This window comes from Petaurus breviceps, unplaced genomic scaffold (genome assembly GCF_028583685.1).
Source record: "Petaurus breviceps papuanus isolate PSGF00001 unplaced genomic scaffold, PetGlider_PUasm1.0 84, whole genome shotgun sequence".
Classification (NCBI taxonomy): Eukaryota; Metazoa; Chordata; class Mammalia; order Diprotodontia; family Petauridae; genus Petaurus; species Petaurus breviceps.
This window is the reverse complement of record NW_027186645.1, coordinates 1,896,021-1,912,841: the sequence shown is the minus strand read 5'-3', so window position 1 is coordinate 1,912,841 and position 16,821 is coordinate 1,896,021. Positions and strand designations below refer to the sequence as shown.

General features: G+C 37.0%; 1 protein-coding gene across 2 annotated transcripts in view; it reads right to left on the bottom strand.

Annotated features, from left to right (window-relative positions):
• Window positions 1–16,821, bottom strand: part of PIK3CG (phosphatidylinositol-4,5-bisphosphate 3-kinase catalytic subunit gamma) — a 50,844-nt gene that overhangs the window by 3,812 nt on the left and 30,211 nt on the right. For both annotated transcript variants that reach the window (XM_069106984.1, XM_069106985.1), the window contains exon 10: window positions 15,939–16,096. In XM_069106984.1, the coding sequence (XP_068963085.1) occupies window positions 15,939–16,096 (158 nt within the window). The remainder of the gene's footprint in view (window positions 1–15,938; window positions 16,097–16,821) is intronic.

Genomic DNA, 16,821 nt, shown 5'->3' with positions numbered 1-16,821 from the left:
TAAATTTTTCCCTTATCAAATCTCAATTTGCCTTTTTGCAACTTCTATTCATTGCTTCTGGTACTGCTCTCTGTGGTCAATGAGAACAAATCCAATCTCTCTTCTATATGACAACCCTTCATATACCAGAAGTCAACAATTGCATCCCTCCCTTGATTCTGCTATTCTCCAAGTTTAACTCCCCAGTTCCTTCAGCTGATCCTCTCAAATGTTATGAACTCAAGGCCCATTGGGATTCTAGTGGCCCTTCCCGGACACTCTTGTTTCTTAATGTCCTCCTTAAACTGTTGTGGTCCAAACTTAACATACTAATCCAGAAATAGTCTAATTAGGGTACAGTAGGTGGGGCCATTGCCTCCTTATTGATGGTAGGTAATGGGTTCTTAATGTAGCCCAAGATCACATTTGACTTTTTTTTTCTTGCTTCCTTATACCTTATTGACCCATATTGAATTTATTGCAATCCACTAAAATCTTATTTTCAGTTGTTTTTTCCAGACAAACTGCTTTCTAAACACATATTCATTGTGTACTTGGGATTATGGACTATAAGATGAAAGGGACCTTACAGGTTATGTATTCCAACCTTCTAATTTTACAGATGAAGAAACTGAGAGGAAACGACATGTTCAAAATCACAAAAGTGATATGTAGCAATGGAACAATTCAAACCCAGATATTTTGACTCCAGTTTTCTTGTGAGCTGATTTTCTGAACCCAAGTACAAGACAACTGTTGTCCCTATTAAATCCCTTCCTCTTCTATTTGTCCCAATGACCTAACTAATCAAGTTTTTGTATTCTGGCTTTGTCATCCAACATATTAACTATCCCTCCCAGCTTTTTATCAAATACAAGCCTTTATTCAAGTCACTCAAATGTTAAACACCACAGGGCCAAGTGCAAATTCCTGGGGTGCCCCACTAGGGCTAACTTTTAACCATTCATGATAGCCTTGAATTCATCTAATTATACAATTGTCTATCACAATACCCCCATAATAGAATAAAATGAGAGACATTTGTGCATTCACACCTAGATCTACTAATATCTAGGTGAACTATATGTATAGCATAGTACTACCAAAAAGGGAAATAAATTTATCTTGGCATGGCCTATTATTAATGGAACCATGATAGGTCTTTGGGAGAACTTCCTTTTTTTTTTAGTGTTCATGAGCCATCTTTTAAATATTTTCTAGAGGTTTGTCAGGAATTGAGCACATTTGCCTATAGTTTCCAGATTCTATTCCTTTTTTTTGGGAGACTGGCTTACTTGCTTATTAAAAATTTGTTAAAGTGTTTTTTTTTAATTTTTTTAACATCACTGGTACTTTCCTGATACTGCCACTGATCCTCAGCAAAAGTCTACTTTGTAACAAAGAAGTAAACTTAGGCAAACCAAAGTAACACATTGGCCTTGTCTACTAACATATACCTCATATCTATTCCTTTCCAGCCAGGCGGTGCCCTCTTTCATGTTTTCCATGATCTTGCAAATATTACTGATGGTGTAGCAATAACATTCACCAATTCTTTCAGTTATTGAGGGTGTAGTGCATCTGGATCAAATGACTCAAACTCATTAGCTAATTCTCTTACTATCTTCCCACTTATCTTGGGTATGAACTCCCTAATAGCCTTTTGTGTTTAGTCCTTTCTGGCCCACAAATCATTCTTCTTGGCAGAAACAAAACCAGATGCAAAATAAAAATGGAATAACTCTACTTTCTCTCTTTCACCAGTTATTATTCCATATACCATGAACAGTTATTCTATTCATTCTTGTATCTGCCTTTTCTCCCCAATACAGCTTTAGCACACCCCTTTTTTGGTTTTTAAACCTTAGCTTAATTTAGGGTTCTTGGGGCAGCTAGGTGGTGCAGTGAATAGAGTACCGGCCTTGGAGTCAGGAGGACCTGAGTTCAAATCCAGCCTTAGACACTTAATACAAAAACTAGCTATGTGACCTTAGGCAAGTAACTTAACCCCAATTGCCCTACTTTCCCCCCTCCAAAATGCAAAAAGAAAAATCTATTTAAAAATTTAGGGTTCTTATCCTTTTTCCCCAGACTTTCCCTCTTTAAATCACCAATGAATAATGTGTTAGATGGGTTAGAATCTAACACCACATTTGTCTCTCTATCTTTTCAAAAGAATAGAAATGTTCATTCCACCTTTTAGTTTCAGCTCTTCTACTTTCCATTTGCTGATGGATCTAAAGTTCTCCAAGTCCCTTGGAGTTTTTCTGTTCATGACTGTACAGAATACTTAGACTCCTGGAAGACTGCCTCAGTGCATTAGGGCTTTTGCATTCTTAATGACTCCATTTATATTAAGAAATCATTTTCTTTTGTCCATGCATATGCCCCATTGAGCTGCCTTTCATTTTTTCCTAGTAATTGCATTGGCTAAGTACAGACCTTACCAAAGGCAATATTCACATTAATTTGGCAACTTGTATAATTTTCACAAGGTGATAGATATGGTTTTGTCTTGATTCAGAATTATTGTACTACTCTGATTAATAATTATTTTAAGTCACTGTGATTTTGTAAAAAAAGACATATGCCAGATGAACATCCTGAAGGTGAGGGCATACAATCAAGTTTAAACTTCTGGTATTAGCAGAAAATTTTCATCTGTAAATTAATGCATTATTGTGATGCCAATCAGTGAATGTTCCCTAATAGCTGAGGTATAGCTGGTGTTTTATATAATGCTTAAAGTTTGCAAAACACTTCGCATACTTTATTTCATTTGATCTTCAAAAAACCCCTCAGAGATAGGTAATACAGGTATTATTACCCCTGTTTTAGAGATGAGGCTCAGGGAGGCTAAATAGCTTTGATTATAAGGTATAGGATCTGAATCTATATATTCTTTATTTAAAAATTATGTCATTAAATATTTTCCAATTACATGTAAAAATTTTAACAATAATTTTTAAAATTTCTGAGTTCTGAATTTTCTCCCTCCTGTTCCTTCCCCCTCATTGAGAAGGCAAGCAATTTGATATCTATTTTATATGTGAAGTTGTACAAAACATATGTCAATATTAGCCAGAATCAATATCTTCTTGACTCCAAGTCTAGCCTCGTATGCACTAGGACACACTGCCTTCCCCATGGCATCTGATGTGACTATGGCATTCTCACCAAATGGGGACAGAACAAGAATGTGGAAGGAAAAGACTGTGTAGAGTAATAGGAAGCACATTGGATTCAGAGACAGAAAACCTGAGTACAAACCTGACTTCTGTTACCACTACCCCTAGTCATAAGATCATGGCAGCTAAGTGGCCCTATAGTGTTGGGCCTGGAGTCAGGAACTCATCTCCCTGAGTTCAAATCTGGCTTCAGACATTAGCTGTGTGGCCCTTGACAAGTCACTTAACCTTGTTTGACTCCATTTCCTTATCTGTAAAATGAGCTAAAGAGAAAAATGTCAAACCCCTCCAGCATCTTTGCCAAGAAAATCCCAATTAGGGCTACAAAAAGTCAGACATGATTGAAATGACTGAACAACAGAAAGATATGTACATACATACATACATATATGGATAAACTTATATAGATACATATCCTAGGCACTGTGTCAAGTATTGGACAAGTCATTTAATTTTTCTGGGCTTTAGTTTCTTTATCTACAAAATGAGGAGGTTAGGCTAGATTATTTCTAAAATCCTTTTCTACTATAAATCTCATGATCGCCCTATTACAAAAGTTACACAACTTCCTCACAGGTAGTCAGGCATCTTGGAGGCCACTAAGTCTGAAACATAATCTAATAAGAATTTCATCTCTAACATCTCCAACAAGTAGAATCATTCAATTGAATCACCTACTACAGAGTCTTCCTTGGAGAAATAGTCTAGCAACCGTTCTCTGGCTCTAAATTGTCCAGCTGTCCCTAAAATTTAGATAGAAATATCTTCTCTGGGAGAAAAATCTCTTTTGAGAATGTTATTATTTGCCATATGCTCATCAGACTGACATAAAAAGGCTGGCCATATCTAATGACTAGAATGCTCCTCTGGAAATTCCAAGGGCTCAAAGTCCTCATATCTTCACAAACATCGATTCTCTGTTTGATTACTAGAGTAGGTTGTCCTTGTTGGCTCATGTACATTAAAGAGAATCTATTATACCAACATGGTGGAAATTCTATCAATCCTGATGAGCTACCCTACATGGCATCTTAACTATTAAAGTTCCTTCTACCAATAATAGGAAGGCTAGATGATCAATAGGAGATGTTTTAGAGGGGAGTCTTGCTTAGATATGAACTCCATGCCTTCTGTGGTACCTTATAATTCTAACCTTTTTTTGATTTTTAAAAGAAGAATAACCGTGGTTAAATCTAAAGCTGCCTGTGTCTCCCAAGGGAGAACAGAACAGTAGCTGCTTTGTCCTCTGTTCTTCCTGCACCCTGTCACTCTGATGTGACCAAAATGAGATGCACTTCCATTCTTTGCACTTAGATCTGTGGTGGATCATGGCTATTTGTGGAAATTTTCACATTTCCCTTTCCTTCTCCCATCCTCCTTCTCTCCAGCTCTAGAGACCAGGTGGTTTGAGGAAATGTGGGGCTATGGTTCCAGGGGTGTAACACAGGAACCAAGACGTCTATCTTCTACCAACTCCCAAGGATCACTATGCTAGGCTCAAACATAACCAATCTTTCTCTTTCTCTAATTCCTACTTGAAGTTTTTCCATTTTCAAGTGGAGAAGACAAGGCATGCCTCAGGAACAGAACCTGATTTCTAGAATGTGGTTAAATCCATTTGTTACTTAGGATATCCAAAATCATTATATAGTGAGATTTGATATTGACTGTTGACATCTGTGAGTTCTCCTACCTTAATTTTTTTCTTGGAGCACTTTTCTGGATATTTCTTTTGCCTTATAAACTTATATTATACATATTTGAACACATATCATACCCCTTTTCCTATAGGCACCCCAAAGACAGAAACATGTTATTTACAACATTTGTATTGCCAGTATCATATGCAGAGTAGGAACTTTAATAAATGCTTATTGATCTGAAATGAAAGTTCATAAATAATCACATAGTCCTCTTGACATTTGTTCTCAATCTTCTATTTTATTTAACTGCCCTTATTAGTGTGTCATAGCATAGTGAAAAGGCATTTTAAGAAATCAACCAAAAGCCTTGGGAATATGGGTAAACATAAGTATAAATCCTACTTCTCCAGTTTCTAACTATGGTAGTAGTTATCAGCAAAATAAAGAGGCCACCACATTGAAAACAATAAAGATTTTAGGTACAATGTACTAAAATGCTAATAACTGGTGAATAACAAATTGTCCTGGGTCATAATGATTAGGTCTATTTTTTCTTCAAAAGAGAACTCTTTACTTCCTCTGCTCATGTTTACCCAGGAGTTAAGAGGAAGTGAAATAATGTTGACCCTGTCCTCAAAAAAGTGAAGCAGTCTTTTCAGTATAGTAGTAAGAAACAGAGGTGCGTGCACACACAGAGACAGAGGGAGAAGCACACAGAGAAATAGATATGCAGAGAGAACCAGTAATAAAGGTGAAAGAGTATAGAAGTGTGCCTAAGGGCAAAAGGGGTGAGAAAAAGAAAAAAATCCAAACAATGTTTGTGAATGAAAAGCTCCTAGAAGAGAAAAGTATCTCTATACATTTAACAAAATAATAATAAGGGCAGAATCAAGATGGCAGAGTAGAAATGGACTTCAGTGGGGTTCCCACTCCCACCACCTCCAATTCATGTAAAAAATGACTCTAAAGAAACTTTAGAGCTACAGAACCCACAAAATGACAGAGAGAAGCTAACTTCCCGCTGAAGACAGCCCAGCAGGCTGGCAGGAAGGGGCCAGCACAGCACTCTGGGAGCCAAGCCTAAACCCGAGCGAGCCTGAGGTTTTAGCCTCAGGGTGGCCACAATCAGCCACTGGCTGGAGAGACTTCAGATCACCAGAAGCTGTGGCAGTTTCCAAAATTATCAACTCATAGATGCTAAGGACAAAGTGAGAGGTCAGTGCAGTGAGAACTTTGGGAACAGGGAGTTTGGGAGTGCAGTCCGGCATTTACCCCTTGGAGGGAGAAGCGGCTAAGGAGCAGCAGCCATGCAGCCACCTCCATGTGACTGCTTCAGAGCTCCTGGCCTGCATATTGTAGGGGAACCGAGAGACCAGTTTGAAGGGTAATCACTGTTGCTTTAACCTGGTTGGATCTGGATTGCAGTGTAGGGTGGAGGTCATGGGGTGAGTGACTAGTTTGCCAGAGCCAGTGGAGGCTTCAAAGAGAGAACCCAACTAATAGTTGCAGCTACATAAAACCCCAGAGATGGGATAAATCTCCCCTTTCTGGTAGCAGAGTTGTATTGTGGCAAAAAGCTCAAAAGTCAAGTAATTGAGTGGCAACATGAGCAAGCAAAGGAAGCAAAGCAAGCAGAGCAATCCAATATTAGATTCCTATTTTGGGGACTAAAAGGATCAAAGCATGGAACAGGAGGAAGACAGCAAAGTCAGAACTCCTACACCAAAAGCTTCCAAGTAAAATATGAGCTGGTTACAGGCCCATAGAGGACCTTAAAAAGGATTTTGAAAACCAAATAAGAGAAGTGGAGGAAAAATTGGGAAAAGAAATGAGAATGATGCAAGAAAATCATGAAAAGAGAGTCAACAACATGACTGAGAAAAATACTACCTTAAAAAATAGACTTACTCAAATGGCAAAAGAGGCTCAAAAAGGCAATGAGGAGAAGAATGCCTTCAAAAGTCAAATTTGCCAGATGGAAAAAGAATCTCAAAAGCTCACTGAAGAGAATCATACCTTCAGAATTATATTGGAGCAAATGGAAGCTAGTGACTTTATTAGAAATCAAGATACTATTAAACAGATCCAAACAAATGAAAAAATAGAAGGCAATGTGAAATATATCACTGGAAAAACCACTGGAAAACAGATCAAGGAGAGATAATTTAAAAATTATTGGACTATGTGAAAGCCATGATCAAAAAAAGAACCTAGAAATTATCCTTCAAGAAATTCTCAAAGAAAATTGCCCTGATGTTTTAGAACCAGAAGGCAAAATGGAGGTTGAAAGAATCCACTAATCAACTCCTGAAAAAGATCCCAAAAAGAAAACTCCTAGGAATATTATAGCCAGGTTCCAGAGTTCCCAGATCAAGAAAATATTACAATCATCCAGGAAGAAATAATTTGAATATTGTGGAAACAAAATCAGGATAACCCAGGATCTGGAAGCTTCTGCACTGAGGGATCTAAGGGCTTGGAATATGATATTCTGGAGGCCAAAGGAGCTGGGATTAAAGCCAAGAATCACCTACCCAGCAAAACTGAGTATCATGTTTCAGGGGAAAATATGGTCATTCAATGGAATAAAGGACTTTCAAGCATTCTTGATGAAAAAAACCAGAGCTGAATAGAAAATCTGACACTCAGATACAAGAAGCAAGAGAAACATGAGAAGGTAAACAGGGAAAAGAAATCATAAGGAACTTAACAAAGTTGAACTATTTACATTCCTACATGGAAGAATGATAATTGTAACTTATGAAATTTTCTCAGTATGAGAATAGTTGAAGGGAATAGAAATGTGTGTGTATGTGTATACATGCATACATATATATGTCTATATAGGAGGGTATATCGGTATATGAATTCATATGTCAGTGTGTGTATATATGTGTAGAGGTGTACATAGATAGAGGGCACAGGACCAATTTAATAGGAAGGGATGATACTTAAAAGGTGAAATTAAGAGAGAGGAATATAATGAGAGGAGATGGGGAGAGACAGAATGGGGTAAACTATCTCATATAGAAGAGGCAAGGGAAAGCTGTTACAACGGAGGGGAAGAACAGGAAGGCAAAACAGAATGAGTTAACCTTATTCTCATTGAATTTGGCTTAGCTAGGGAATGACATACACACTAAATAGGGTATCTCACCCTATAGGAGAGTAGGGGGGAAGGGGATGAGAGGGGGGATGATGGAAGAGAGGGCAGGCTCAGGGGGAGAGAAGTTGGAAGCACCCACTTTTGAAAAGGGACAGGATCAAAGTAGAAAATAGAACAAGTGGGGGTGGGATAGGATGGAGGGAAAAAAAGTCAGTCTTTCACAATATATCCACTATAGGAATGTTTTGCATAGCTACACATGTACAACTTATATTGAATTGTTAATCTTTCCTGTGAGGGTAAGTGACGAGGGAGGAAGGGAAAGAATCTGAAATTCAAAGTTTTAAAATCAAATGTTTAAAAATATATTATTATTATTATTTTACATGTAACTGGGAAATAAGATATACAGGCACTGGGGCATAGAGATCCATCGTGCCCTACTGGAAAGTCAGAGGGGGGATGGGGAAAGATATGGGAAAGAACGGATTGGGGGAGGGGATATTCAGTGGGATCACTGTTTTGGGGTGGTGGGTAGTGGAAAAACAGAGAGAAAATTTGTAACTCAAAATCTTGTGGAAATGAATTATTTAAACTAAAAAATAAAATAGAGAAAAAAAATTTTAAAAAGAAATAGAAAAAAATTTCTGGCAAAAAAAATAATAAAAAGAATAATAAATAGTGGCATTCACACGGCACCTTAGCATTTGCAAAGTGTTTTACAAATATAACCTCACAATAATCCTAGGAAGTAGGTATTATTATTATTCTTATTTTATAGATGAGACAACTAAGACCGAAAAAAGGTTAAATTAATTAATTAAATTACACAGCAAATAATTGTCCGATGCCAGAGTTGAACTCAGGTCTGTCTTGATTCCAGGTCCAGGGCTCTATCCACTCTATCCACTCCTAGCTTTTTCTTGGACACATCAGAAGATGGACAAAAACTAGAATAGGGGACCAGGACTTTAAGTCTGAGGCCGAAATTGGTAAGATTTCATTTGTTCGTATACTTTTTTAACTATTCCTCTGACAAGACAGCGGGGATCTGGGATGAGATAATGTTTCTGCTGGAAGGCAATGTGTGGCCAATCAGAAAGAATATCGAACATTTCAAGTTAAAACCTTTCATTTACAGCTGTTGAATTACAACTTGTACCTTGATAGCTTTTTAAAAAGTGATTCTCCAACTGGTTCCATCTGTTATTGGAAAACCCACACTTACTTTCTTTGCAAATATTTAGCTAGGAACTTATTAGAAGCTGACAGGCTATAATTAAGCTAGTATACACTCAACTTGGGTTTTCTAATAGTAAGCAATGGTGAGAAAATTCCTGGAGAAAAGTTATCTTGGCTTAGCACATGGGAGGAACAGTAACTCAGTCTCCTAAACCCTGGGGAACCTCCTCATGTGAACCCAGCTCTGCAAAGATGAAATTAGATTCATTCTCCTGGAATAAATGTCAGTTATTATTATATGGAGAGTGGTAAGAGCTGGAGGGGATAAATTTAAGGAAATTAAAAGGGGGGTTGGAATAAGCCAGATGGTAAACAACCAACTCGTGGAATTTTGTCTGGGTTTAAGGTAAATACACCTCCACCCCTGAAAGATGACTCTCCTGAATGCTGAAAATTCATTCTTTTCACATGTATAAAAGAATCTGTGACTTAAATTCAAGTGAAGCTGGATGCCCTTCAATTTGGGGGTATGTGGAAATAGCAGCTAATATGTAAGGAATTATTCTCCTAGTCAACAAAGGTCTTGGGAAAGAAAGACTCTAGAAGCGCTGATTATAAATTCATTTAACAGGTACCAGGCTTGTGTAAAAGTGCTTCTAAAGAGTGACATCTAGGGGTGACTGCCTTTTAAGTCCATTCTTTAACTGAAAGCAATGTTCATATATTTGTAAAAGCTTAAATTTCCTTGGAAATACTCACCCATATTTCTAAACTTCATTCATTATTAAAGTATTTATTGAGTACCTACAATTTTCAAAGCTGATCTTACAATGCTTGTTTAAATTAGGCAAGATTGTCAGTTCTAAATACAGGTTATTCCAAAGATGTTAGTGCAGTTTTAAGCCAATATATTCAGGACACCTAGTATTTTTATTCCTTGACAACTGTCCCATATTGCTGTTGTTAATTAGTAGTATTAGTATATATCAATTAGTACATACTCCTTTTTCTAATTGGAAGAATTATATTTAATGTTCATGAACAAAAAAACCCAACAAAATAAAAACCCTAGGAAAAAATTGTATATGCTAATTACAATGATTGAATATGTCATTTAGTAAATGTTAAGTTTAGTATTTATGTACTGTGTTAGACTAGAAGGTTCCTTTCAACCCTAAGGATTTTTTATTTTTTTGTTTCATGTCTAGGTTTCATTATTCTTCAAAGGTAACAAGATTGCATCTATAAACTGAATAATAATTCAAAATTTATTTCATCTTATCATCAGGTGGCAGTATTTACTATTTCATACAAACTCATAAAATCTTAGATTTGAAAGGGACGATAGGGGGCATCTAGTCCAATCAGGATCTCATTCAAAGCAGGAATTTCTTCTATGACATTGATTTCTTTTAATCAGACTCATTTAATTTTTTTTTAACTCCCTAATAGGCTACTTAAATAAAAACACAAAACAGAGGCACACACAAACCCTTCCACTAGGGGTAATATGTTTCAGCTGTTTCTCCCTCCACAGATGGATATTTCCTTGGATGCTGATACTGTGTTTCTAAAGGAAGAGAATTTCAACTTATCTTCCTGAAATTTCTAATGTTTCTGGCTAAATATTTGTAGTCCTTTCTTTAGATTTAAAATAAAGTGGTCTTAGATCAGCTATCAGTAAGCAAAAGAATCCTTCCTTTTATATTTTAGGAACATATTTCATTAAGGAGAGTTAATTCATTGTGATCATCATCAAAAATACTTTTTGAGCCACCACTATGTGCACGACATTGTACCATAAGGTGGCCAGATGTCCTTGATTTCAGGTTTTGTCTTCTTCGCTAAGGTTTATCTCCTAAGTCTCTTCTTTTAGGGAACAGTCCAAAGAAACTAGTTCCATGCTGAACTAGTCACCTCCAGAAGGAGTGAGGGGCAGGGTTGAGTAAGGCCTTCCTTTATTCTGTTCAGGGTCAACCTTCCTCCAGGAACTAATGTTAATAGTAATAGATGGCATTTCTAAAATGCTTTACAAGTACCATCTCATTTGATTCTCACAATAGTCTTGTATGGGAGGTGTTATTATAATCCCCATTTTATAGATGAGGAAACTGAGGCTGAGAGAGGTTATTTGCCTAGGGTCATACAGCTAGAAAGTGTCTGAGACAGAATATGAGTTCATGTTTTCCTGACTCCAGTTCTTGGGCTCTATCCATTGTGCAACCTGGCTGCCACTGGGTTGGTATGTTCATTCTGTGATGAGGCTCATTATTTATTCTTTCAATCTGTTTTTCCTTTTTCTGTGTGACCTTAACAATCATCGACAAATGCAGCCAAGGGTTAGTAGGTAGTGATATATACCTTTTATCACATCCCTTTCCTTTTATTCAATAAAACCACCAATGGGTAGCACAACCTTCCTATTCTTCCCATATAAGTTCTGTTTGCAGTTTACTTAATGAATTAATTAATCAAATTTTCCAGATCTACATGGAACTAGAGCCTCTTAAACATAATATGCAAATATATACAGTATCAGATTATTACAAGATTAACTAAAATACTGATAACCTTTGGTACTAAGTACTTGGGAATCTTGATAGTGTTTTGAAAGGTCATGATCTCTGGCCCCAAGAAACTGAACAGCTAAAGGGAAGCCAAGATAGATAAATATAAACTTGACTAACAAAAGGAAGAAGGAGATAACTGCATATACTGGTACAATACTCGATTTTTTTCCCTGGGTGAGTTAGCACTATTCACATAAAGCTACAGATCACCACTTTCTGAGTCTCCTGGCCCATCAATCCTGATCTGAATTCCTAATTAGATTATGGAAGAATAAGAAGTCAGTCCTGCATGCAAAATTTTAGCTGACTTCTAGAACAGCAATTATTCCCATAATCAGTCCATAGAGTCACACTCTGGTTCTGTTCTACCATATTATCACTAAATCTTAAAGTACACTCCTCATTGGCAAGCTAGCCACTAATTATGTATTTTTTGGACTATCTATATAATCCATAGGTATGCACAATTCATGCCTATGTTTTAGAGGAGAAAATGGCAAACCACTCCAATATCTTTGCCAAGAAAACCTCATAGACAGTAAGCTTGGACAGAGTTCAGGAGATAGTATAGAACAGAAAGGCATGCCATGCCATGGTCCTCAGAGGTCATGAAGAGTTAGACATGACTGGAGAACTGAACAGCAACAAATGCTTACAACTTACTCACATAGATACATATATAATACTAACACATTGGACTGGAGCTTGGGATACCTGAGTTCTAGGATCAGCTGTGCTGCTAACCAAGTGACTGAAGATTAAGCCTAATAGGAGAGAGGCCAAATGATGAGAAATGAGTGGGAATAATGACTGGTATTTAAGGGGAAAGGATGGATACTTATGGAGATGGTGCAGTCTGAAAGTTGACTACATTTGAATGTGAAAGATCAAGAATCCAAGATGGTGCCAAGACTGTGGGTGGGGTAGCTAGAAAGATTTCCTGGTTGTGATGGATGCAGAGGCGGAGGACCATTATTCTAAGTGCAGTACATAGTACTAATGGGAGAAAAAGGAGATAAAATAAGCATATGATTCATTTTTTTCCAAAAGGCTCATTGAAAAATAATAATAGTAACAACAAGAGGGCATATTTATATAGCAATCTATAATTTTTACCAAATGCTTTCCTCCCAACAACTCTACGAGTATTAATGAAGGGAATGGACTACAAAGCCAGATTCTCTGCATTTATCTCCTTCTTTAAATGTCAGTGTTTTTGCTGTGTTTGGACAAATCCATTTAAATAAACCCTATCTATGTAATAGAAAAGAACTGATGGAGTGGTTTTTGTTTCCTTAAAAGATGAATTTCGGCCAACTTTTTTTTCCCACTTTTCCCCCCTCCAGGAAATTGTCAAAATGTGTGATTTTAACTTGGAATAAAAACAGGACTGAAACATGTCAAACTCCTTAAAAAGCAACAACCAAAAAATTCCACACCTTTGAAAAAGTCACCAAGTAAAGGTCTGGATCCCCACTGAGACAATGCAGAAGTCCAAATGGAAAAAATCCCTGAGACCATCTGGCCACAGAGAGGTCTCAGTCTCACTGTCCATGACACTGAAGTCTGAGAGAAGTAAGGCTTGAAACTACTGAAGTGAACATCAGGCACACCAAAGACAGGAAGGAATAAACAAGAAATGACAAGTGGATGGGATTCATGACTGGGGTAAGGGTTGGACTAGATGATCCTTGAGCTCCTTTTTAAGAAGATGGAAGTCAAGTGTATTAGTGGGCTAAAGACCTGCCTATGTTACTGACTACTTGTGTAATCTTGAGTATATCTCTTAACCTCTTTGGACTCAGTTTCCTCATCAGTAAAATGAGGGGATGGGAATAGATAGCCTCTAAGGTTCCTTCTAATTCTACATATGTGATCTTGGATTGTGATTTATATGGCCCTGCAAGGTCTGCATTACCTCTCTAGAGGCTTAGACTAGAACAGGGGTGGGGAACTTGCGACCTCGAGACCACATGTAGCCTTCTAGATCCTTCAGTGTGGCCTTTTGACTGAGTCTAAGTTTAACAGAACAAATCCTTTTATTAAGGGGAATTTGTTCTGTGACATTTGGATTCAGTCAAAGGGCTGCACTTGAGGACCTAGAGGGCCACATGTGACCTTGAGACTACAGGTCTCATCCCTGGACTAGAAGTTCTCCAATTTTTTGGTTCTAGGGTCCCTTTACACTCTTAAAAATAATAGATGATTCCCCAAAGAGTATTTGTTTTTGTGGGTTATTGTTATATTTGTCATATTAGAAATGAACATGTCTTAATATTAAAATAGTTTTGACCACATAGACCCCCTGAAAGTGTTTGGGGCCTCCTAGGTTCCTTGGACCATACTTTGAGATGCTATGCTAGACCACAAAGGGAGTGACACTTAAGAGTATGGTCCTGAAAATCATACATACACACACATAATGTGTGTGTGTGTATATATATATATATATGTATATAGGTATGTATATGTATATATGTGTGTATATGTGTATGTATTGCATATGCATATATTTTATTTATATATGTGTGCATATACATAGATACATATATATACATATAATATATATAACCATATACTATATATTTATCTCTTATATAGCATATATTATATATATACAATATATAATACATAATCTTTATGCATAATATAAATCATTTAAAAATAAATAAAATCATAGATGCATGAAAAGAGATGACTCCTTAAAGGAAAACTTTGATGAATATAAAGTAAACAATCAGCCCCTAATTCACATGCTCCATGGGAGTTTTTGTAAAATAGACTTTACTTTAAACACATACATACACACTTGTACTTGTAAATACAGCTTTTTGGCTGCTGAGTTTATTATAATTTTAAAATTTGTGAGTGTGAAAATTCTTATTTGCAGGTTTGATAATCAAAACTGGAAAGGGTTTAAAAAGCAAACAAAGTATGTCCAGCCTCTGCGGTTTCTTAGATTGGAAAAAATGGTTTTGGAGTCATAGACCCAGGCCTGAATTTTCATTCTGAATCCTTAATAGCTGTCTGGCCTTGAGTATGTTACTTAACATCTTTAAGCCCCAGTTTCTTCATCTGCAAATGGGATTACTACTCATTCTATCTTCCTCATAGGGTTGTGATGGGGAAGGTGTTCAGTAAACTTTTAAGCATTATGTAAATGTGATGAATTGTCACTACTGTTTTTACACCAGAGTTGGTGAGGACTGAGAGCTAGTCAGAAGTTGAACACTGGAGAGATTATGTGGTGGCAGCTGGTGGCACAGTGAATAATACAGTGCTGGGCCTGGAGTCAGGAACATGAGTTCAAATCCAGCCTCAGACTTTGCTGTGTAACCCAAACAAATTATTTAGCTCTGTCTGCCTCCGTTTCTTTAGAGTGATAGTAAATAGCAATTGTTTCTGCTCTGACCAGAAAGTCTGAAGGGCTTCCCTTCCCAGATTCATTCTTTTGGGAAAGTCAAACTAGGCCATATTTTGCCTCAATTCTTACCTAGCCTTTAATCACTGAATGGGTGTTGCCTCAGACAAACTGAGACCTGGCAAGGACCTTAGCTTAAAGATAGGTCATCTTGACCTATGTCTTGCCTCTGGACTCAGATGACTCTGGAGGAGAGAGTGAGGCTGATGACTTTGCACAGGCTTGCCTCACTTAAATCCCATTCACTTGCAAGTCAAGACATCACAATGTTATTAGTTGTCTTGGAGAATGAAGATGGAACAAGATGAGGATAATAACAGTACCTACATGCCATGGTTGTTGTGAGGACCAAATGAGATAATATTTATAAAAAAAAAAAACAACACTTAGCACACATAGTGCCTGGCATATAGAAAATATAAATAATAAAAATTAAACTTAAAAATGTTCTATATGTACATTTTTTGGAGGGGAGAGGCAGTTATTAAACATTTGCCAGTATACCACTGAAGGGAACCTATGAATTCTCTCATTTCAATTTCAGTCTATAAACCTCAAATGCTTTCATTTTACAGATGAAAAACTGATGCTTGGACAGTTTAATGAACTTGCCTAAGGCCATAGGGGCAGGTGGATACCGAGTCAGAATTTGAGCCCAGGTTCTTTGATTCAAGATCTAGTACTCTTTGGGTATCTTCCCACTTAGCTAGACTGGTTCAAAGATGATACATTCTGTTCCATTGTTGGACTCACATTTGAAGCTTTTCTAGTTTTGGCCCAACCAGCCAGAACTCGAAATTTGCTTTCATAGGCTGAAGAAATTTATCATTTAAGAGTAGCACATGTTACCTGAAATTTCTGGAAGTGCAGGCTTGTTTTCTTCCCAGAAGTTCCCATCACGAAGAGGAAGTCTGGGGTTAGCACGAATGGAACTCTCTCTTTGTTGATACCCAGGAAACTTTTATAATTCCCAAGAATGTGACCGAAGTCAATATGAAACAGATTTCCTTAATGGAAAGAAATATCAGAGATCACTGTAGTGAAAAACTACCTTGCAACAGCCTGATGGGTTAATGTTGACTTTTTGGAACCTTTCTTAAGCTGCCTTAAAGACAATTACCTTTCTTTTTTGACATGATTTTCATCATCTTCAATTCAATTAACTTTAACAATCATTTAATAAGCACTTGGTGTACACTAGGTACCAGGGGTATAAAGACAAAAACAAAGCAGTCCCTTCTCTCAAAGATCTTATTGCACTTTCCATTGGGGAAAGTAACATGAATGCATTAAGTAAATACAAAATCAATCAATCAACAAATATTTATTACATATTTACTTATATACTATACTACATACACTTTGATTATCATCCTCATCATTCCTCTCCCAAAGCCTTGTATTCCATTCCAGGAAATCCTAGACTCTCTCCTTCCCTTCCCTCCCCTTCTATCTTCCTGTTCTCTTTTATGTGTGGTCTTCTTCTATTTGAATGTAAACTCCTTGAGAGCAGGGACTGTCTTGCTTGGGCTTACTTATATCTCCAGTTCTTACAGCTAAATAAATACTTGAACCATTTATCTATCTATATGTTCCAGGTGCTATGCTACATGCTGGAAAATAAAAACTGTCCCTCCCCTTGAGAAGGTTATGTTCTATATACAAAGTGATCTGTAGAGTCATTAGCAACTGGGGGATCAGGAAAGATGGCATTTGAAGATAATTTGGAAGA